This window comes from Crotalus tigris, unplaced genomic scaffold (assembly GCF_016545835.1).
Source record: "Crotalus tigris isolate CLP2741 ecotype Arizona unplaced genomic scaffold, ASM1654583v1 scf7180000017683.1919423, whole genome shotgun sequence".
NCBI lineage: Eukaryota > Metazoa > Chordata > Lepidosauria > Squamata > Viperidae > Crotalus > Crotalus tigris.
In genome coordinates this window covers 1,250,001-1,265,632 of record NW_024096563.1, presented here as the reverse complement: position 1 = coordinate 1,265,632, position 15,632 = coordinate 1,250,001, and the positions used below count along the sequence as shown (strand labels likewise).

The 15,632-nt window shown below is 41.8% G+C and overlaps 1 protein-coding gene across 2 annotated transcripts in view; it reads left to right on the top strand.

The window, feature by feature from the left end:
* The window catches only part of SCAPER (S-phase cyclin A associated protein in the ER), a 105,170-nt gene that overhangs the window by 64,507 nt on the left and 25,031 nt on the right, over positions 1–15,632 (top strand). For both annotated transcript variants that reach the window (XM_039337614.1, XM_039337615.1), the window contains one exon: positions 3,099–3,222. In XM_039337614.1, the coding sequence (XP_039193548.1) occupies positions 3,099–3,222 (124 nt within the window). The remainder of the gene's footprint in view (positions 1–3,098; positions 3,223–15,632) is intronic.

Below are 15,632 nucleotides of genomic sequence, written 5' to 3'. Positions count from 1 at the left end.
TGCACATCTGAATCTTCAAAAGCAGTATAACTGAACTTGCGCCAGGAATCTTTCTAAATTCTTTCTAATTATAGCCATTAACAAGCTTATGTCAACCTTTCTCTCTTGTGAATCCACCAGCCCACCCCAAGCCAGATTCTCAAGTCCCACCATGTTGTCCTGAAAAATAAATAAAAATAAATGGCATCACTTTACTCATTGTTTATATCGAATCTTTTTCTGTCTGGTGGTTCTTCAAATGTTGGAAACCTCCCCAACTTTCACATTATAATCCCAGAGGAGAAAAATCAGTGGGAAAAACCACAAATTCAGGAATGTTGTTTTGTCAAATTAAGTATCCCCTGTTTTCTAGAATAAATACTTAGATCAGCTGATATTTTAAACATGATAAAACCTCATATATATAGATCTCGTCACCGGGTGCAAGCAGCATTTTGCCTATAAATGAACTTTCCCATCAACTAACATTGTACCCTGACGATGTCGGTAGCTGCCAACGAAAGCTGGGTGATTTATTGTATTAAACTTTTATAGTTTTATAATATTCCTGGTGCTCATGTGTTTTTTGGTTGCTTAGAAGATGAATATACCCAGGAATCACACTTTTATTTTTAATGTTATTATTGAGATATATATATATAAAATGGGGAGTTCAATTCTTGATTTTAAAAAGATAGACATAATTAGTTTTAAATGTAATTTATCTGTTTTAAATTTATATGTATGTTTGGTCGAGAGAATACCTTCTTTATTAGCAAATTTCATAGCTTGATTGTTTTGTAGTTTTTGCTAATTGACTGAAAATAAACTATCCCAGATACAAGTATTCATTATATGCAGGATATATTGAGGTCAATTCAGGTCCAGGACGTCAAAGAGAGTGCTGATATAATTATTATATTGAATCAACAACTTAATACTCACTGAACATGTTAATAACTATTTTACATATTTCTTAACTTCCAAGTTTAAACTCTCTAATGTTATATTCAAATCAAACTATAGTATGTATGTGTGTATGTATCTATAAATCCAAGTCAACCTATTGAGACATTGGAAAAAAACATTATAAAGTCAATAGGAGAGAATATTTGCAGCTCAGGGTTGAACTGAGGGGTCCTTGGTGCTCTCTGAGCTTGGTTTGTTTTCCTGAAGACATTTCATTACCCAACTAGGTAACATCATCAGTGCTAGCTGTTGTACCATTATATATGCAGAGCCATTATAAAAAAACATCCCATGTTACATCTTTGAGCTGATCTGGCTCCAATCCTAAAGGGTAAAATCTTTCTCCAGTGGACCCCCTTGTAGGGCTGGTGATAACACCGTTTTTACCAATAGCAACCAGACCAGTTAAAACAGGTTGAGGAGAGAATGGGGGCCAGCACTTAAAAGGCAATATCCAATAATTAAAACCGTAATTTGGTGAAACAAAGGTTGGTCTTCCTACAAAAATCTCGATGGCTATTTCTCCTAGGGCAGCCAAGGTTTACGCTTGTAGCAAGTTGTCATAGATGCAGAATGTTATTTAACCATTCCCCTTACCAATTCACAAACTCCAAATAGACTACGGTAACCTAAGATCCCATAAACAGACAGACAAATCTCCTTAGTCCCAGTGAGATTAAAACAGAGAGCCTCCAGGACCCTTTTGCCTGGCTTCAAAAAGCCATCAGGTGATACATAGTCCTTCCATTTATTTTTTTAAATCAAAGGCAGTCCTTAAACTTCCCTGTCCCTGGGACCTATTGTGTGTGCTTGGTGGACAAGAATTACGCTTGACAATGAACGAGTTTGGAGCTGGCATGGAGTCCCAAGTGAACTGTGATGCTATGTAGCATGTAAAAATTAAGGATAATGGATGAAGATGCTGGGGTAAACCCCTTGCCTTCCCTTCTTCTATGTTTAATCCTCTCAATCTCCAGCATTAGGAATTTCAAAAGATTTGAGAGAGGACCTGGAAGTCTACAGATCACCAATTCGATATATTGTATTAGATTCACCTTTTCAGCCAAAAAAAACTGGTGGCCCTTTTGGCACCCCCAAGTTGCCAACCTGAAAATTCCAGGAGGAAGAGAGCCACGTTATTCTCCAGTGGTGGGGGGGGGAAAAAAGATCAAGTATCTGGTAGCACCTTTCCCAAATGATAAATGTTATTAAAAGGCATAAGCTTCATGAGCTGAAAGCATAATGGCCTTTAATAAAACATACTTATCAGAAAAAAGTGCTACGGGATTCCTGATTTTTCTGAGAATTACAGGCACTCTAAACTGCTCCGTCCGGAGAGCGCAGATTAGAATGTCTTTCCTAAAATATACCTGAAATCAAAAATAAATAAATAAAGTTTGCAGAAGGACTGCATGGTTGACCAGTAATAAGCTGATTTTATTGTGCTTGACTGCCATCTGACTCCCGGTGAAGTCTTGTGGAAGAGTTTCCTACAAATAGCTTTCTTTGTTTTCTTTCCACACTCTTAAGAAGCGTAAATGGATCCCCAGAGATTCCAGGAGAAGGAATCCCTCTTGGTTTGGCTCTAAGGAGCTCTGCCTCCCGGTTTCCTCACTTTAGGCCTTTTCCAACCTTGTTTGCAAATGCAGTTTTCTCTTCTAAACTATTCCCAACTGGGCATCATCCATTGGACAGAAAAGTGTTTTTTATCTTTTTGGTTCCCTGGTGATCTTGAAAGGAGCTTGGCCAGTGATCGGCTCCCTCTCTAATATTAGATTTCTTGTAAACATTCTTAAACATGAATGGAAAAATAATTACTTTGATGGGGTTTGCAAAACTGTTTGCTAACATAAAGGAGCAGATATTATTCGGTGGGTATCCATAGCTACTTCCTACTTTGTCCTATATCCTACACAGAAAAGTTATTTGAGAAACTTCAGCGTTTAAAGCTTATGTTTTGTGTGTTGGATATGTTCACTGCCTTGAGTTATTGGTAAAATAATAATAATAATAATAATAATAATAATAATAATAATAATAATAATAATAATAATAATAATAATAATGCAAAGCATTTCATATTAGAGATATATGGTCCGGCCTGAATTTTTGTCTTTTTAATGTGATTAAATTTTCATTTTATCTCCTAGATCGCTCTGTAATACCATCAGCGCCTATTATCTGGCCTGCAATAACTGTGTGGAAAACTGCACTTATGTTCTCTTCAGCAACAAGATTATTTTTTTAACGGATCTGTTGATGCACCAATTAATGGTAGGGAAAAGTTTCAAATTTGAATTATTGCTATTAGTATCCCAATGCTGCAAAATCACCTGGCGGAACAAAACAGATTTTTAAATCTGGGTTTAAACTGGGTTTGAGATTTAATCTATTTTGGAAGGGGATGCCTTTCCCCTAAAATTATGTCTCCAACTTTGGATGTTCTACTTCAGGGGTGGTCCTGAGCACCCAGTCGGTAGCAGTGGTTAAAAATTTTATTTGTGCAATATGTGTTTACTGCAATGATGGTAGACCTTTCCCTGAGGCTTGTAGTCTGAATAAAAATATGCCAGTCCAGAAAAAAAAAATAAGAGAGAAGCAGTTTTTCCTCTTATGTGTTTACCTGTTCCCTTTCTCTTCCTTCCACTTTTTACCATCTTTAGTTCTTCACTTCTGGATGACAAGGGTTTGAAATAGACTCGAATAGATAATATATTGAAAATATCAAAAATGTTAAATGGGCAGAGATGAGCTGCAAATCAATCGTTCTGATTTTTCTAAGATTCATGCCGATTCTACTAGGTTAGCGCAGTTTGGCATTCTACGCGGTGCTATTCTCCAAAAGCTAAAATTGCGTACCTTAATGCACCTCCGAGCAGGTTTTGCAAGTCAAATTTACCGAACAGATATGTTTTAATGGAAGAAAAAAAAAATCTTTGACTTCCCCCTTCGTTTTAGCAGTCATTAAATATTTCATCAGGAGCTCATTTTTAATTCATAGTGACCCGCTCATCATGAGATATTTAGTCTGGAATTGCTACTTATAAATGGTGGGTGGGTATTTTCAAGAGGCAAGTGGTTGGTTAATTGAAAAGTTGTGTACACACCGTAAATAATTCACGTTGCCCCTGTTTGAGCCAAAGAACCATAGGGCAATTGATAAACACTTAAGTGTGGGTCCTGGGGGGGGGGCATACCATGTAGTTAGACAAATGGAATCTGAAGATAGCTTGTACATTCTGCTTCTCAGTGGTCCCTTGTCCTCTGTTTCTTTCCAATTTGTCTCCCGAAGGAATTTGCCTATACAAAATACCCTCTAGGACAGTGTTTCTCAACCTTGACAATTTTAAGGCACGTGGACTTCAACTCCCAGAATTCCACAGCCAGCAATGCTGAAGTCCACGTGCCTTAAAATTGTCAAGGTTGAGAAACACTGTTTTAAAGGGATACAAACCTTTAGGAAAACAGTAATAAAAACCGGTGACCTGACGCTTTTCTAAATAATATATTGGGCATTTACAGTTACACATGCATTTTTGCACACGCACCGATTTTGCTAAATTCCCCACAAAGTTTTGACTGTTTGACAGACATTACAACATTTCAAGGTCTGGCTTATGGTCTAGCTCGGCATTTCTCAAGCTTAGCAACTTTAAGACGCCTAAACTTCAATTCACTTATAAAAAAAGTTATAAAATTACCATTTTCAAAGTTGTTATAAAAAAGTTATGAAAGCTGAATAACAAAAAATAAATAAAACTCCCCTAAGTCCCCAACCAGGAGGATTCTGGGAGTTGAAGTCCACCCATCTTAAAGCCTGCGAGGCGAGGAATTCTGGGAATTGGAAGTCCTGACACTTTAAAGCAGTGTTTCTCAACCTTGACAATTTTAAGGCATGTGGACTTCAACTCCCAGAATTCCACAGCCAGCATTGCTGGCTGTGGAATTCTGGGAGTTGAAGTCCACATGCCTTAAAATTGTCAAGGTTGAGAAACACTGCTCTAGGATTCTGGTTTGTAGGAAACCACAATACAAGTAATCCTTAACTTAACAACAGTTCATTTAGTGACCCGTCAAAGTTACAGCAGCACTGAAAAAAGTGCCTTAGGACCATTTTTCACACTTACGACTTTTGCGGCATCCCCATGATCATGTGATCAGAATTCAGAGGCTGGGCTACGGGCTCGCACTTAGAACCGTTGCCGTGTCCCAAGGTCACGTGATCCTCTTTGGCAACTTCCTGACGAGCAAATCTGGGGGGGGGAGGCCAGATTCACTTAACTGGGTTACCAACTTATCAACTGCAGTGATTCATTTAACAGCTGCGGCAAGGAAGGTCGTGCAATGGGGCCAAACTCACTTAACAAATGTCTCACTTAACGACGGAAAGTTTGGGCTCAGTTGTGCTCGTAAGTCGAGGACTAAGCGTAGAGTTTGGAACCTCCCCTTTTTTGCAGGATTCTAGCTTTCAAGAAGGGAGCTCCGATAATTCTCTAAAATCTGATGCCACCCCTGAAAAGGGGCATATGGAGGTAATGCCCGGCTTACTACCACTTTCTTAGCGACCGTACAAAGTTACAACAGCATTGAAGGAAAGGGACTTACGACCGTTGAAAGAATCCTTGAACTTTTGATTCATTTTGATGCCAACGCTCTGCCGTTCTCTCCTCGGCGGTGTTACTCAACCACTCCTAATCAACGGTGCATTCTTTTTCTTGGCTCCTGTTTCCCCCCCCTCCCCCCCAAAATTGATTTTTTAAAAAAATCTTGGCACAGCCAAGTGGAGGCAGAATTATTCCAAGTGAGGGTCTTTGGCCAAATTCTCTTCCCTTTGTCTCCATCCGGCGAAGGAAAGACCCGTCTATGGCAAGTTCCCTTTCTAGTCGTAGTGGTGAAATATTTGGGGCCAGGCACAAAAAATCTATCTTGAAAAAGAGGTTAACCCAGTTCAGAGGTGGCCAGCTGGCGGTGAGTTGGGCAGCTCCAAGCCTCCCCATCCACCCACCCACCCCCATCAATTTTACATTATAGGCCTTTTCCCTTCTGATACGCTGTCCTCTTTAGCAAGGGGGTTTGTGAAACCATCCTTCAAGGTGGACTCAAAATAACTCCACACGTTGTCTTCCCTCTGTCCCAGATTCGGTGTGAAATGTCTTGCTGAGTTTACAGGTGTGTGCGTATTAGCACCTATTCTCCAGTATTTGATGGACAGGTCCCCACAAAACCCGTACAGGAGTTAAAGCTTTTGCTACTCAAATGCAAAAAAAAAAAAAAAAAAATTCTCCCTCCAGCCTTCCCTTAGAAAGCATCCCAGCACATCTGCCAGGCTTTTTTTTTTCTCAGAACTGCCATTCACGCTTGGAACAAATCCGTGAAAGCCGAGAGGCCGAATTGCTCTCATTTTTTGCACTAGATATTATCACCAAGCTGATTCAAATAGGTGGGTTTTTCTCCCCCCTCCCCCATTATCACCAAGCTGATTCAAATAGCTGGGTTTTTCTCCCCCCCCCTTTCCAAATTGCAGGGAACAATCCCACCGTTACAGGAGAGGACGGTGCTTCCGCTTGGGAATTGCAAGCTTCACCTACCGACCATCAACTTTTACTGAAGCAAACGTGGCTATTTTTCGACTCTTTGCAAAGAGGGTTTCTTGCTCCCCCCTCCTGCTCCTCCCCTGCCCATCCAAACTCCTCCTGTAAATGTTTGGGGCAAAGCACCTTGAAAATAATAATAATAATAAAAAACAAGGTTATTTTTAAGGGGTGGGTTGCCTTAAGTTGGCTGGAGAAAGAACAGGCGGTGTCGGAAAGCTCCTTCTTTTGTGTGCTGAAATAACCTCGGTGGGCCCTGCGAGATTAATTTCTTAATCGGGTCCTCTCAAATAGATCAAAGGAGGATTTCTAAATGGCTGGAAAAATAAGAAGGAAAGGAAGCTGAGCTCCTTCTGAAGCTGAGTCGAGGTGTTTTTCAACTACTTAGGAGTTTTCTCCCCTCTTCTCAGCCCTCCCCCCCACCCCCACCCTGGTTTTCCTGCCTGCTTGGAGCCAGTTGCTTCCATCCCCCCCCTTTTTTCCCCCTCTAAGCCAGGAATCAAAATGAATTAAAAAAAGGGATCTGGAACCTCACTTTTTCATGGCTTTTACACACAAGACATGAGGTCAGCCCAAACTGGGGGTGAACCAAGTTGGCTTTCCTCCTTGTAAGTCCCTGAGGCTGATTTGGAGAAGCGGAAACTTTTTAGCACCGATCTGAAGTGAATTTGGCCCCGTTTCAGGACGTTTCTTGCCACCGTTGTTAAGTGAATCTGGCTTTCTCCCACTGACTTTGCTTGCCCGAAGGGGGGCAAAAGGGGATCGCGTGATCCCCCCGGGACGCTGCAACCGTCATAAATACGAGTCAGTCGCCAAGTGTCTGAATTTTGATCACGTCACCATGAGAATGCTGCCACGGTCATAAGTCTGAAAAATGGTCATAAGTCACTCTTTTGCAGTGCCGTTGGTCACTAAATGAATTATGGTAAGCCGAGGATTACTTATAATCAATTGCCCGTTGATTCATCTCTTCCTTTTCTTATTCTGACAAGGAGCTTTGCCCACCATCCTTATTTTCATCCTCACAACCATCCTATGAGGTAGGCCGGGGTGAAAAAAAAAGTTAACGCCAGAGCTAGCGTGTTAGGTGCTAAATTTCTGGCATAAATCCATTGTTTTGCTTTATAATCAGAGTCATTTTTAAGTGTTTTGAGGCACCTTGCTTGTTTTAATAGTCATTAGCCCAGCCTTTTGCTCCCCCTACACACACATACATGCAGCAGACACACAGCGTGACACACACAAATTCTGCAGAGCCGGGAGCTAAAAGTTCTGTCTTAAATCCTCCCTGCCACCGCCCAGCCAGGTAAGACCACTGGCTTTATCTTCCCTTCCACCACGAGGGTCTCTTGGCCTCAACCCTGACCTCGGGAAGACCACCCACCTGCCGGAGCGTCTCCCACCCCCCTCTTTTAATTGTTCCCCTTTGTGCAAAGAAAGGAGCGCATTCTCCCTCTTCCAAAGTGCCCATTTTCCACAAATAGGTTTCTGTTCAGACAAGCCTGGGGCCTTTGTGTCTGCAGACACTGCAGGAGTTCCTCTGATTATGACAATTGTGAGGGGAGAGAAAGAGGGGGGGTCCGACACACACCGGGATGGGAGATAACAGCCTAAGGTGTACAAGACGTCCCCCGAGGGCATCTGACTTAGACGCCCCAGATTGGGCTTTTAAGAAGAAAGTCACAAAATATTACCTGTGGCGGCAGCCTTCAGATTCTTAAACGCATAAAGCTGAGATGTATTTATTATTATTTTTTAAAGAAGGCCTGCTCAGCGCTTCCATCTGTCATAAATTCCCCCGCAGGGCTTAAGTGTGGGGATACATATGTTTATTCCAGATGTTGCAAGCTCAGGATACTCGTTTGTTCCAGATCTTGCTTTTTTAGAAAGAAAAAAAGAAAGAGAGAGAGAGAGAGAAAGAGAAAGAAAAGAAAGAAAGAAAGAAAGAAAGAAAGAAAGAAAGAAAGAAAGAAAGAAAGAAAGAAAGAAAGAAAGAAAGAAAGAAAGAAAGAAAGAAAGAAAGAAAGGGAAAAAAAAGCTTTTGGATCCTGGAACTTCGTCCTCATGGATTTGAAGCTGAGTCACATCTGGAAAAGGCCAGACTAGCAGCTCATCTCAGCAAGGAGCTTCCCAGCCAGCCTTTTTCAAATGGGGCGTCTTACAGATGTGTCGGAGCTCCCATCGGCTGGGGATGATGGGGGTTACAGTGCAACAGATTTGGGATGGGTGGCTACTTTGGAGCCTGTTTTTTTGTTGTTGTTGTTGCTGCTGCTGCTGTTGTTTTTTTAAAAAATCAGTCTTTAAAACCAGGACACGAAATGGGTGAGGATTTTTCTTTCGCTCGCGGTTTCCTTCTTTCGACAGGTTGGTTCACGCTAACGCCAAAAGAATGTATTTCTCCCCTGCGCAGGAGCCCTGTTCAAAATAAGTCATGGTTTTTTGCTTTCCTACTTCCTAAAAGAGGAGGGCGTCCAAGGAGGAGCCCCTGAAAGATACAGGGAAAGAAAGAATGTGATAATACAAAAGCCGCTGAAACTTTCTCCTCCTAATTCCTATAAGAGGCTCTTCCTGTTTACTGTCGAGATCAAAGAATGCCCAGGTTCTGTAGAAGACCGGTCCCAGGCAGTATCTGTTTCCCCAAAACAAGGACCACTTTCCTTCCTTCCAGCCACCAGGAACCTTCCAACTGTCCCAAAGGTGCTTTTCCAGAAGGCAACTGGACCTTCTTGGTTTTTTTCCCTTGAGAACATTTCATTTCTCACCCAAGAAGCTTCTTCAGTTCTGAAAAAGCTTCTTGGAAGAGGAAACATTTTCAAAGAAAAACACCAAGAAAGTCCATTGTCTTCTGGAAAAGCATCTTTGGGACAACCATGACCTGGATGATGGAGAATCTCCAAAGACATTTAACCCTCCAACCGTGGTCCTTTCCTCAACTTGTTCACTATATGGAAGACTTTCTCCTTGGATCCAGCTTAAAGAGATAATAATAATAGTAATAATAGGAGGAGGAGGAAGAGGAAGAGGAAGAAGAAGAAGAAGAAGAAGAAGAAGAAGAAGAAGAAGAAGAAGAAGAAGAAGAAGAAGAAGAAGAGGAAGAAGAAGAAGAAGAAGAAGAAGAAGAAGAAGAAGAAGTAGTAGTAGTAGTAGTAGTAGTAGTAGTAGTAGTAGTAGTAGTAGTTGGAAGGGACCTTGGAGGCCATCTAGACCAACCCCCTGCTCAGGCAGGAAACCCTATACCATTTTGGGCAAATGGCTGTCCAGTCTCTTCTTAAAAGCTTCCAGTGTTGGAGCCTTCACCGCTTCTGGAGGCAGGTGGTTCCACTGGTTAATTGTTCTGACTGTCAGGAAGTTTCTCCTTAGTTCTAGGTTGCTTCTCTCATTGATGAGTTTTCATCCGTTACTTCTTGTACTGCCTTCAGGCGCTTTGGAGAATAGCTTGACTCCCTCTTCTTTGGGGCAGCCCCTGAGACAGCTCCTGTTGTCATGCCCCCCACCTCATCCTTCTCTTCATTAAACTAGACATACCCAATTCCAGCAGCCGTTCCTTATATGCTTTAGCCTCCAGTCCTCATGATGAGTGGCCTTCATCAACCCTAACCCGAACCATCACCCTTCTGTGTCGATTTGAGCTAGCTTTGTCCAACCAAACTCTGTTGTGCTTCTTCAACAGGCTGGTTTTGTTATAGGTGGATCCTCGACTTAACGGATATAGCATCGAGTTTCCGTTGCTAAGCAAGACAGTTGTTCAGCGACGTTTGCCCCATTTGATGACCCTTTTCGCCACATTTGCTAAGCGAATTGCTGCAGTAGTTAAGTTAGTCGCACGGTCGCTAAGCGGATCCGGCTTTCCCATTGACTTTGCTTGTCAGAAGGTCGCAAAAGGGGATACCACAACCGTCATAAATATGAGTCAGTTGCCAAGCATCCAAATTTCGATCACCTGATCGTGGGCACGTTGCAGTGATCTTAAGTCATAAGTCGCTTTTTTCAGAGCTGGTGCACTAAGCCAGGGGTAGGCACCCTCGGCTCTTTTATGACTCATGGATTTCAACTCCCAGAAAGGAATTCTGGGAGTTGAAGTCCATGAGTCACGAAAGAGCCGAGGTTGCCTACCCCTGCACTAAGCAAATGATTGTAAGTCAAGGACCATCTGTACTCAGGGTTGAGCAGAAGAACTGTTGACCTTTGAAGGAAATAGCTCAAAGGGCCTACAGAATTTATTTGTTTCGTCGAAGGGGTGCTTGCCTTCGAAGAACCACACATCCATGCAACTAGACCAGTGGTTCTCAACCTTTTTAATGCCGCGACCCCCAACCGGTCGTAAGTTGAGGACTACTCAACCGGTCGTAAGTCGAGGACTACTCAACTGGTGCAGCACCGTTTGCAGAATGGGACTTTTGGCAGGCTCAGCAGGGCAGAGACAGCCTGGACAATTCCTATTGGCTTTTGAAAGCCAATAGAATTAGACTCTATTGAAGAGAGTCTCTTCTATTGGCTTTCAAAAGCCAATAGAATAAAAGGGAGTAGCACAGCTAAGGAAAAGGGGGGGGGAAAATGGCGGACTGTGTTGTTTGGCGACCCCCGTGAAATGGTTGTTCGACCCCAAATGGGGTCCCGACCCACAGGTTGAGAACCGCTGGACTAGACAATCCAAGTCACCCATCAGGAATTGCTCCACTTTGTCTAAATTAACTGGAAGTAACCAGATCTCCTTCTAAGTTTTCAGGTAGTTTCAGCTTGCCTGCTCCGCAGTTCGGCATCCCTGTACGTAAGGAGTATGTTCATTCTCCCTGCGAGGCGCCAAAGTCTTCTTCTCACTTCCCAACTTGGCTCGTCCCCAGGAACAGACAATGACAGTGAATTTTAAGTACTAACTCCAGGCACAGAGCTAATCAATAATGTAAAAATACGCGCATGTTGTTTGTTTTTTTGTCTCTGAGTGTTACCCTATTCCCTCGAGAGGGATACAGTGCTAACTACGCAACAGCTGCATTTTACGATCCAGCTCACTCTTGTGCAGTTAAAACAGAGACGGGTTTCCTGGTGAAATCGTGGTGAAATTGGCTTTTTTTCGATCAGGTTTGAGTTGAAAATGCAAAGTTATGTGTCCCGGATGCCCCCTGTGACAGTTCCCCTGCGTCGTTCCTGGTTGGACCACCTACTTTAGATTAATGGAGAGCCTAAAGCTGAGACATTATTTATTTTTCCTGATTAGTATAATCACTGTTTTAACGTACATCAGACTGTCAGGAAATGATATTAAAGCAATCATCATGAGAATGGCAAAGGACATTCCCACCTATTAGAGAACCCCAGGTGTACTGCATTTCTCAGAGGGAGATCCCTGGGCTCTAAGAGTCATGTGGGAGATCACATTCCAAAAAAACACAGGCAGGCAGGTCAACATTATAAAGGGTGTGAAGCTAGGACCAAAAATAATAAACATTCAGTGGCATACAACTTCTGTTTAGCTGCCATGTTTAGTTGCCGTTGAAAAGGCCACTGAATTCATTTGTCCCCTTCTAAATCCACCGAGGCCATCGCCAATTTTAGGATGCAAAATTGTTTTTTTGGTTTGTTTTGTTTTTGGAATCAAAGTATCACTGAAGTACATCTTTCCTGTTCATCTCTCCTCGGTCTCTTTCCACTGGTTGAGCCAGGAGGAGAAGGAGAAGTTTCCTGACTGTGAGAACAATTAATCCGTGGAACAACTTGTCCCCAGAAATTGTAGATGCTCCAACACTGGAGGTTTTCAAGAAGAGATTGGACAGCCATTTGCCTGAAATGGTGATAGGGTCCCCCTACTTAAGCAAGAGTTTGGACTAGAAGACCTGGAAAGCCCCTTCCAAATCTTTCCTTCTGTTCTTCTGAAACCAAAGCTGGATAAACAGCCAGGATGCTCAGGACATTTTGCTTAACAAAAGGCATGACTGGGCCCGTCTTCAAATTATGAGCCCAAATTTAAGAGAATAACGTTGAACCTGTTCCATAGCACTCTACTTAGGATGTGCCTCCTGTTTTTTCATACTTAAGCCATGCCAATCATATGGCAACTGATTTTCCAAACCATGGTTCCTCTACGCTCAACATGAGCAGATCTAACCTAAAAATCTAGGCTTAACACCCTCGAAGGTCTAGGCTTAACGTCCCTCAATAGTAGAATTAGGCTTCTAATCTAAGTCTAGATTCAGCAGCAACTTCTATTTTTTTTATCAATCTTTTTTTTATTATTTTTTTTCCCATCAACATATGTTAATTTTTCCAATCAACAACTTGTCTGGAGTTTGCTAAGCTAATACATGTTCAATTCCTAATCCTTCACTCTTTTCTCTAACCAAGAATAAAATAAATTCCAAATCTGACAGTAGTCCGTATCTTCTTTGTCTTAGTTAGTCTGTCCATCTCTGCACATTCCAATATTTTCGTGATTATTTCTTCCTCTGATGGCAATCCTTCATTCTTCCAGTATTGTGCAAAAATTATTCTCGCTCAGCAGCAACTTCTAGCTGGACAGCTCCATTTGAAGAAACCCTTTCCAGAACTTCAGCCACGCCTAAAAAGCCTCACTGCCCATTTCATAACCAAAGCAATACTGAATAAGCCAGGTTGAAGAGAATGCAGGCAGTCCTTGACCTAACAACCGCTTGTTTAGTGACCGTTCCAAGTTACAACGGCACTGAAAAAAGTGACCTATGACCACCTTTCACACTTAGCCCCCATTGCAGCATCCCCAGGGTCACGTGATCAGAATCCAGGCACTTGGCAACTGACTCATGTATATGTGTCCCGGGATCCTGTGATCCCCTTTTGCAACCTTCTGACAAGCCAAGTCAATGGAGGAAGCCAAGCTTCACTTGACAACTGTGGCATGAAAGGTGGTAAAATGGGGCAAAGCACACTTATCCCCTGTCTCATTTACCAACAGAAATTTCGGGTTGTGGTCATAAGTTGAGGATTAACCTTTTCTAAGAGGGAAGGCCAACCAACCTGAAGAGAGGGAAAAATGAATCCTGACTTTAATCCTGATTATTATTATTATGGATCATCGCACAGTCAGCCAGATGTTCAGACTGGATTTGGCATTTTGTCTACCTATCGAGTCCTTACCCAGGACCTGGGATAGGCAGATGTGGATGTTTGATGGTATTACAGATATCGTCGCAGGATGGAAGCAGTTCCTAATAAGGCCGCCTTTTGCAATTGACTAATAGCGAATTTGTCAATGCCAATGGTGTTCAAGTGGTGCTCCAGTTGTTTTGGGATTGCACCCAAGGAGCCTATGACTATTGGTACTACCCTTGCTTGCTTTTGCCACAGTCTTTCTATTTCTATTTGTAGGTCTTTGTATTTTGTTATCTTCTCCAGTTCTTTCTCTTCTATTCTGCTATCTCCAGGCACTGCCACGTCCACTATCCAGACTTTTTTGTCTTTCTTATCGACAATTGTTAAGTCTGGGGTGTTATGTTGCAGGTGCTTGTCTGTTTGAATTCTGAAGTCCCAGAGCAGTTTAATTTTATCATTTTCTATGACTTTCTCTATTTTATGATCCCACCAGTTTTTGCTTACAGGCAAATGATATTTTTTGCAGATCTTCCAATGCACCATTGTTGCTACTTTGTCATGCCGCTGCTTGTAATCAGTTTGTGCAATCTTCTTGCAACAGCTTACCAAGTGGTCCACTGTTTCTTCAGCTTCTTTGCATAGGCGGCACTTACTGTCTGTTGCTGTCTTCTCAATTTTGACTTTGTATGCATTTGTCCTTAAGGCTTGGTCTTGTGCAGCCAGAATTAGTCCCTCGGTCTCTTTCTTCAATTTTCCTGCTCTTAGCCATTGCCAGGTTTTATTATTATCTGCTTTCCCAGCTATTTTTTTCATGTATTGGCCATGTAGTGCTTTGTCTTCCCATGCCTCTATTCTGTTCTTCATTTGGTCTTTCTTGTAGGCCAGTTTGGTCTCTCCAGTAGTTAGTAAGCCTTCCTGATATACTAATTTCAGTGCATCTTCATCATTGTTCTTCAGATATTCTTCCAAAGCCATTTTTTCTTCTTCAACCATCTGATGTACTTGTAGCATTCCACGCCCACCTATTTGCCTTGGTAGATAAAGTCTATCAATGTCACTGCGTGGATGAAGGGCATGATTCATTGTCATTATTTTTCTGGTCTGCCTATCCATTGCTTTTAGTTCTGCTTGAGTCCAGTCCACTATTCCAGCTGTGTACCTAATGACTGGGATTGCCCAGGTGTTGATTGCCTTTATGGTATTTCCTCCATTGAGTTTGGATTTTAAGATCTTCTTCACTCTCTTGATGTATTCACCTCTAATCTTTTTCTTGACTTCAGTGTGCTTGATGTTGTCAGCTTGAAGGATACCCAAGTATTTGTAGTACTCTTCCTCATCCAGACTCTTAATGTTATTTTCGTGGGGCATCTTGATTCCTTCAGTTTTCATTATTTTTCCTTGTTTGATAGTAAGTGTGGCACATTTGTCCAAGCCAAACTCCATTACAATATCTTGGCTATATATACGGACAGTGTTGAGCAGCGATTCTATTTCAGATGATGTTTTTCCATACAGCTTCAGATCATCCATATAAAGGAGGTGGGATAGTCTGGCAGATGTTTTTGATGTTTGATAGCCATGTCCTGAGTTATTCAGTATTGTTGACAGAGGAAACAGTGCAATAACAAATAGTAATGGTGATAATGAATCTCCTTGAAATATTCCTCTCTTGATATTAACCTCTCCCAGCCTCTCACCATTGATCTGCAACTGTGTCTTCCATTGTGCCATCGATCTTTGCACAAATTTTCTGATGTTTCTACTGACTCCTGTTATTTCTAGGCACTTTATTATCCAATCATGTGGCAGAGAGTCAAATGCCTTTTTGTAGTATTATTATTATTATTATTATTATTATTATTATTATTATTATTATTATTATTTCTTGGATTGATTTAATCCTTGAGCATCTTTGGAAGCGAGTCAATAAGATGCCCTCTCAGCGCATTTAATTGAATGCAGACATTGAGTAGGAACTGTTAAAATAAGGTACTTGGAAACACAAGAAAATTCCCCATCTTATTCATCCAA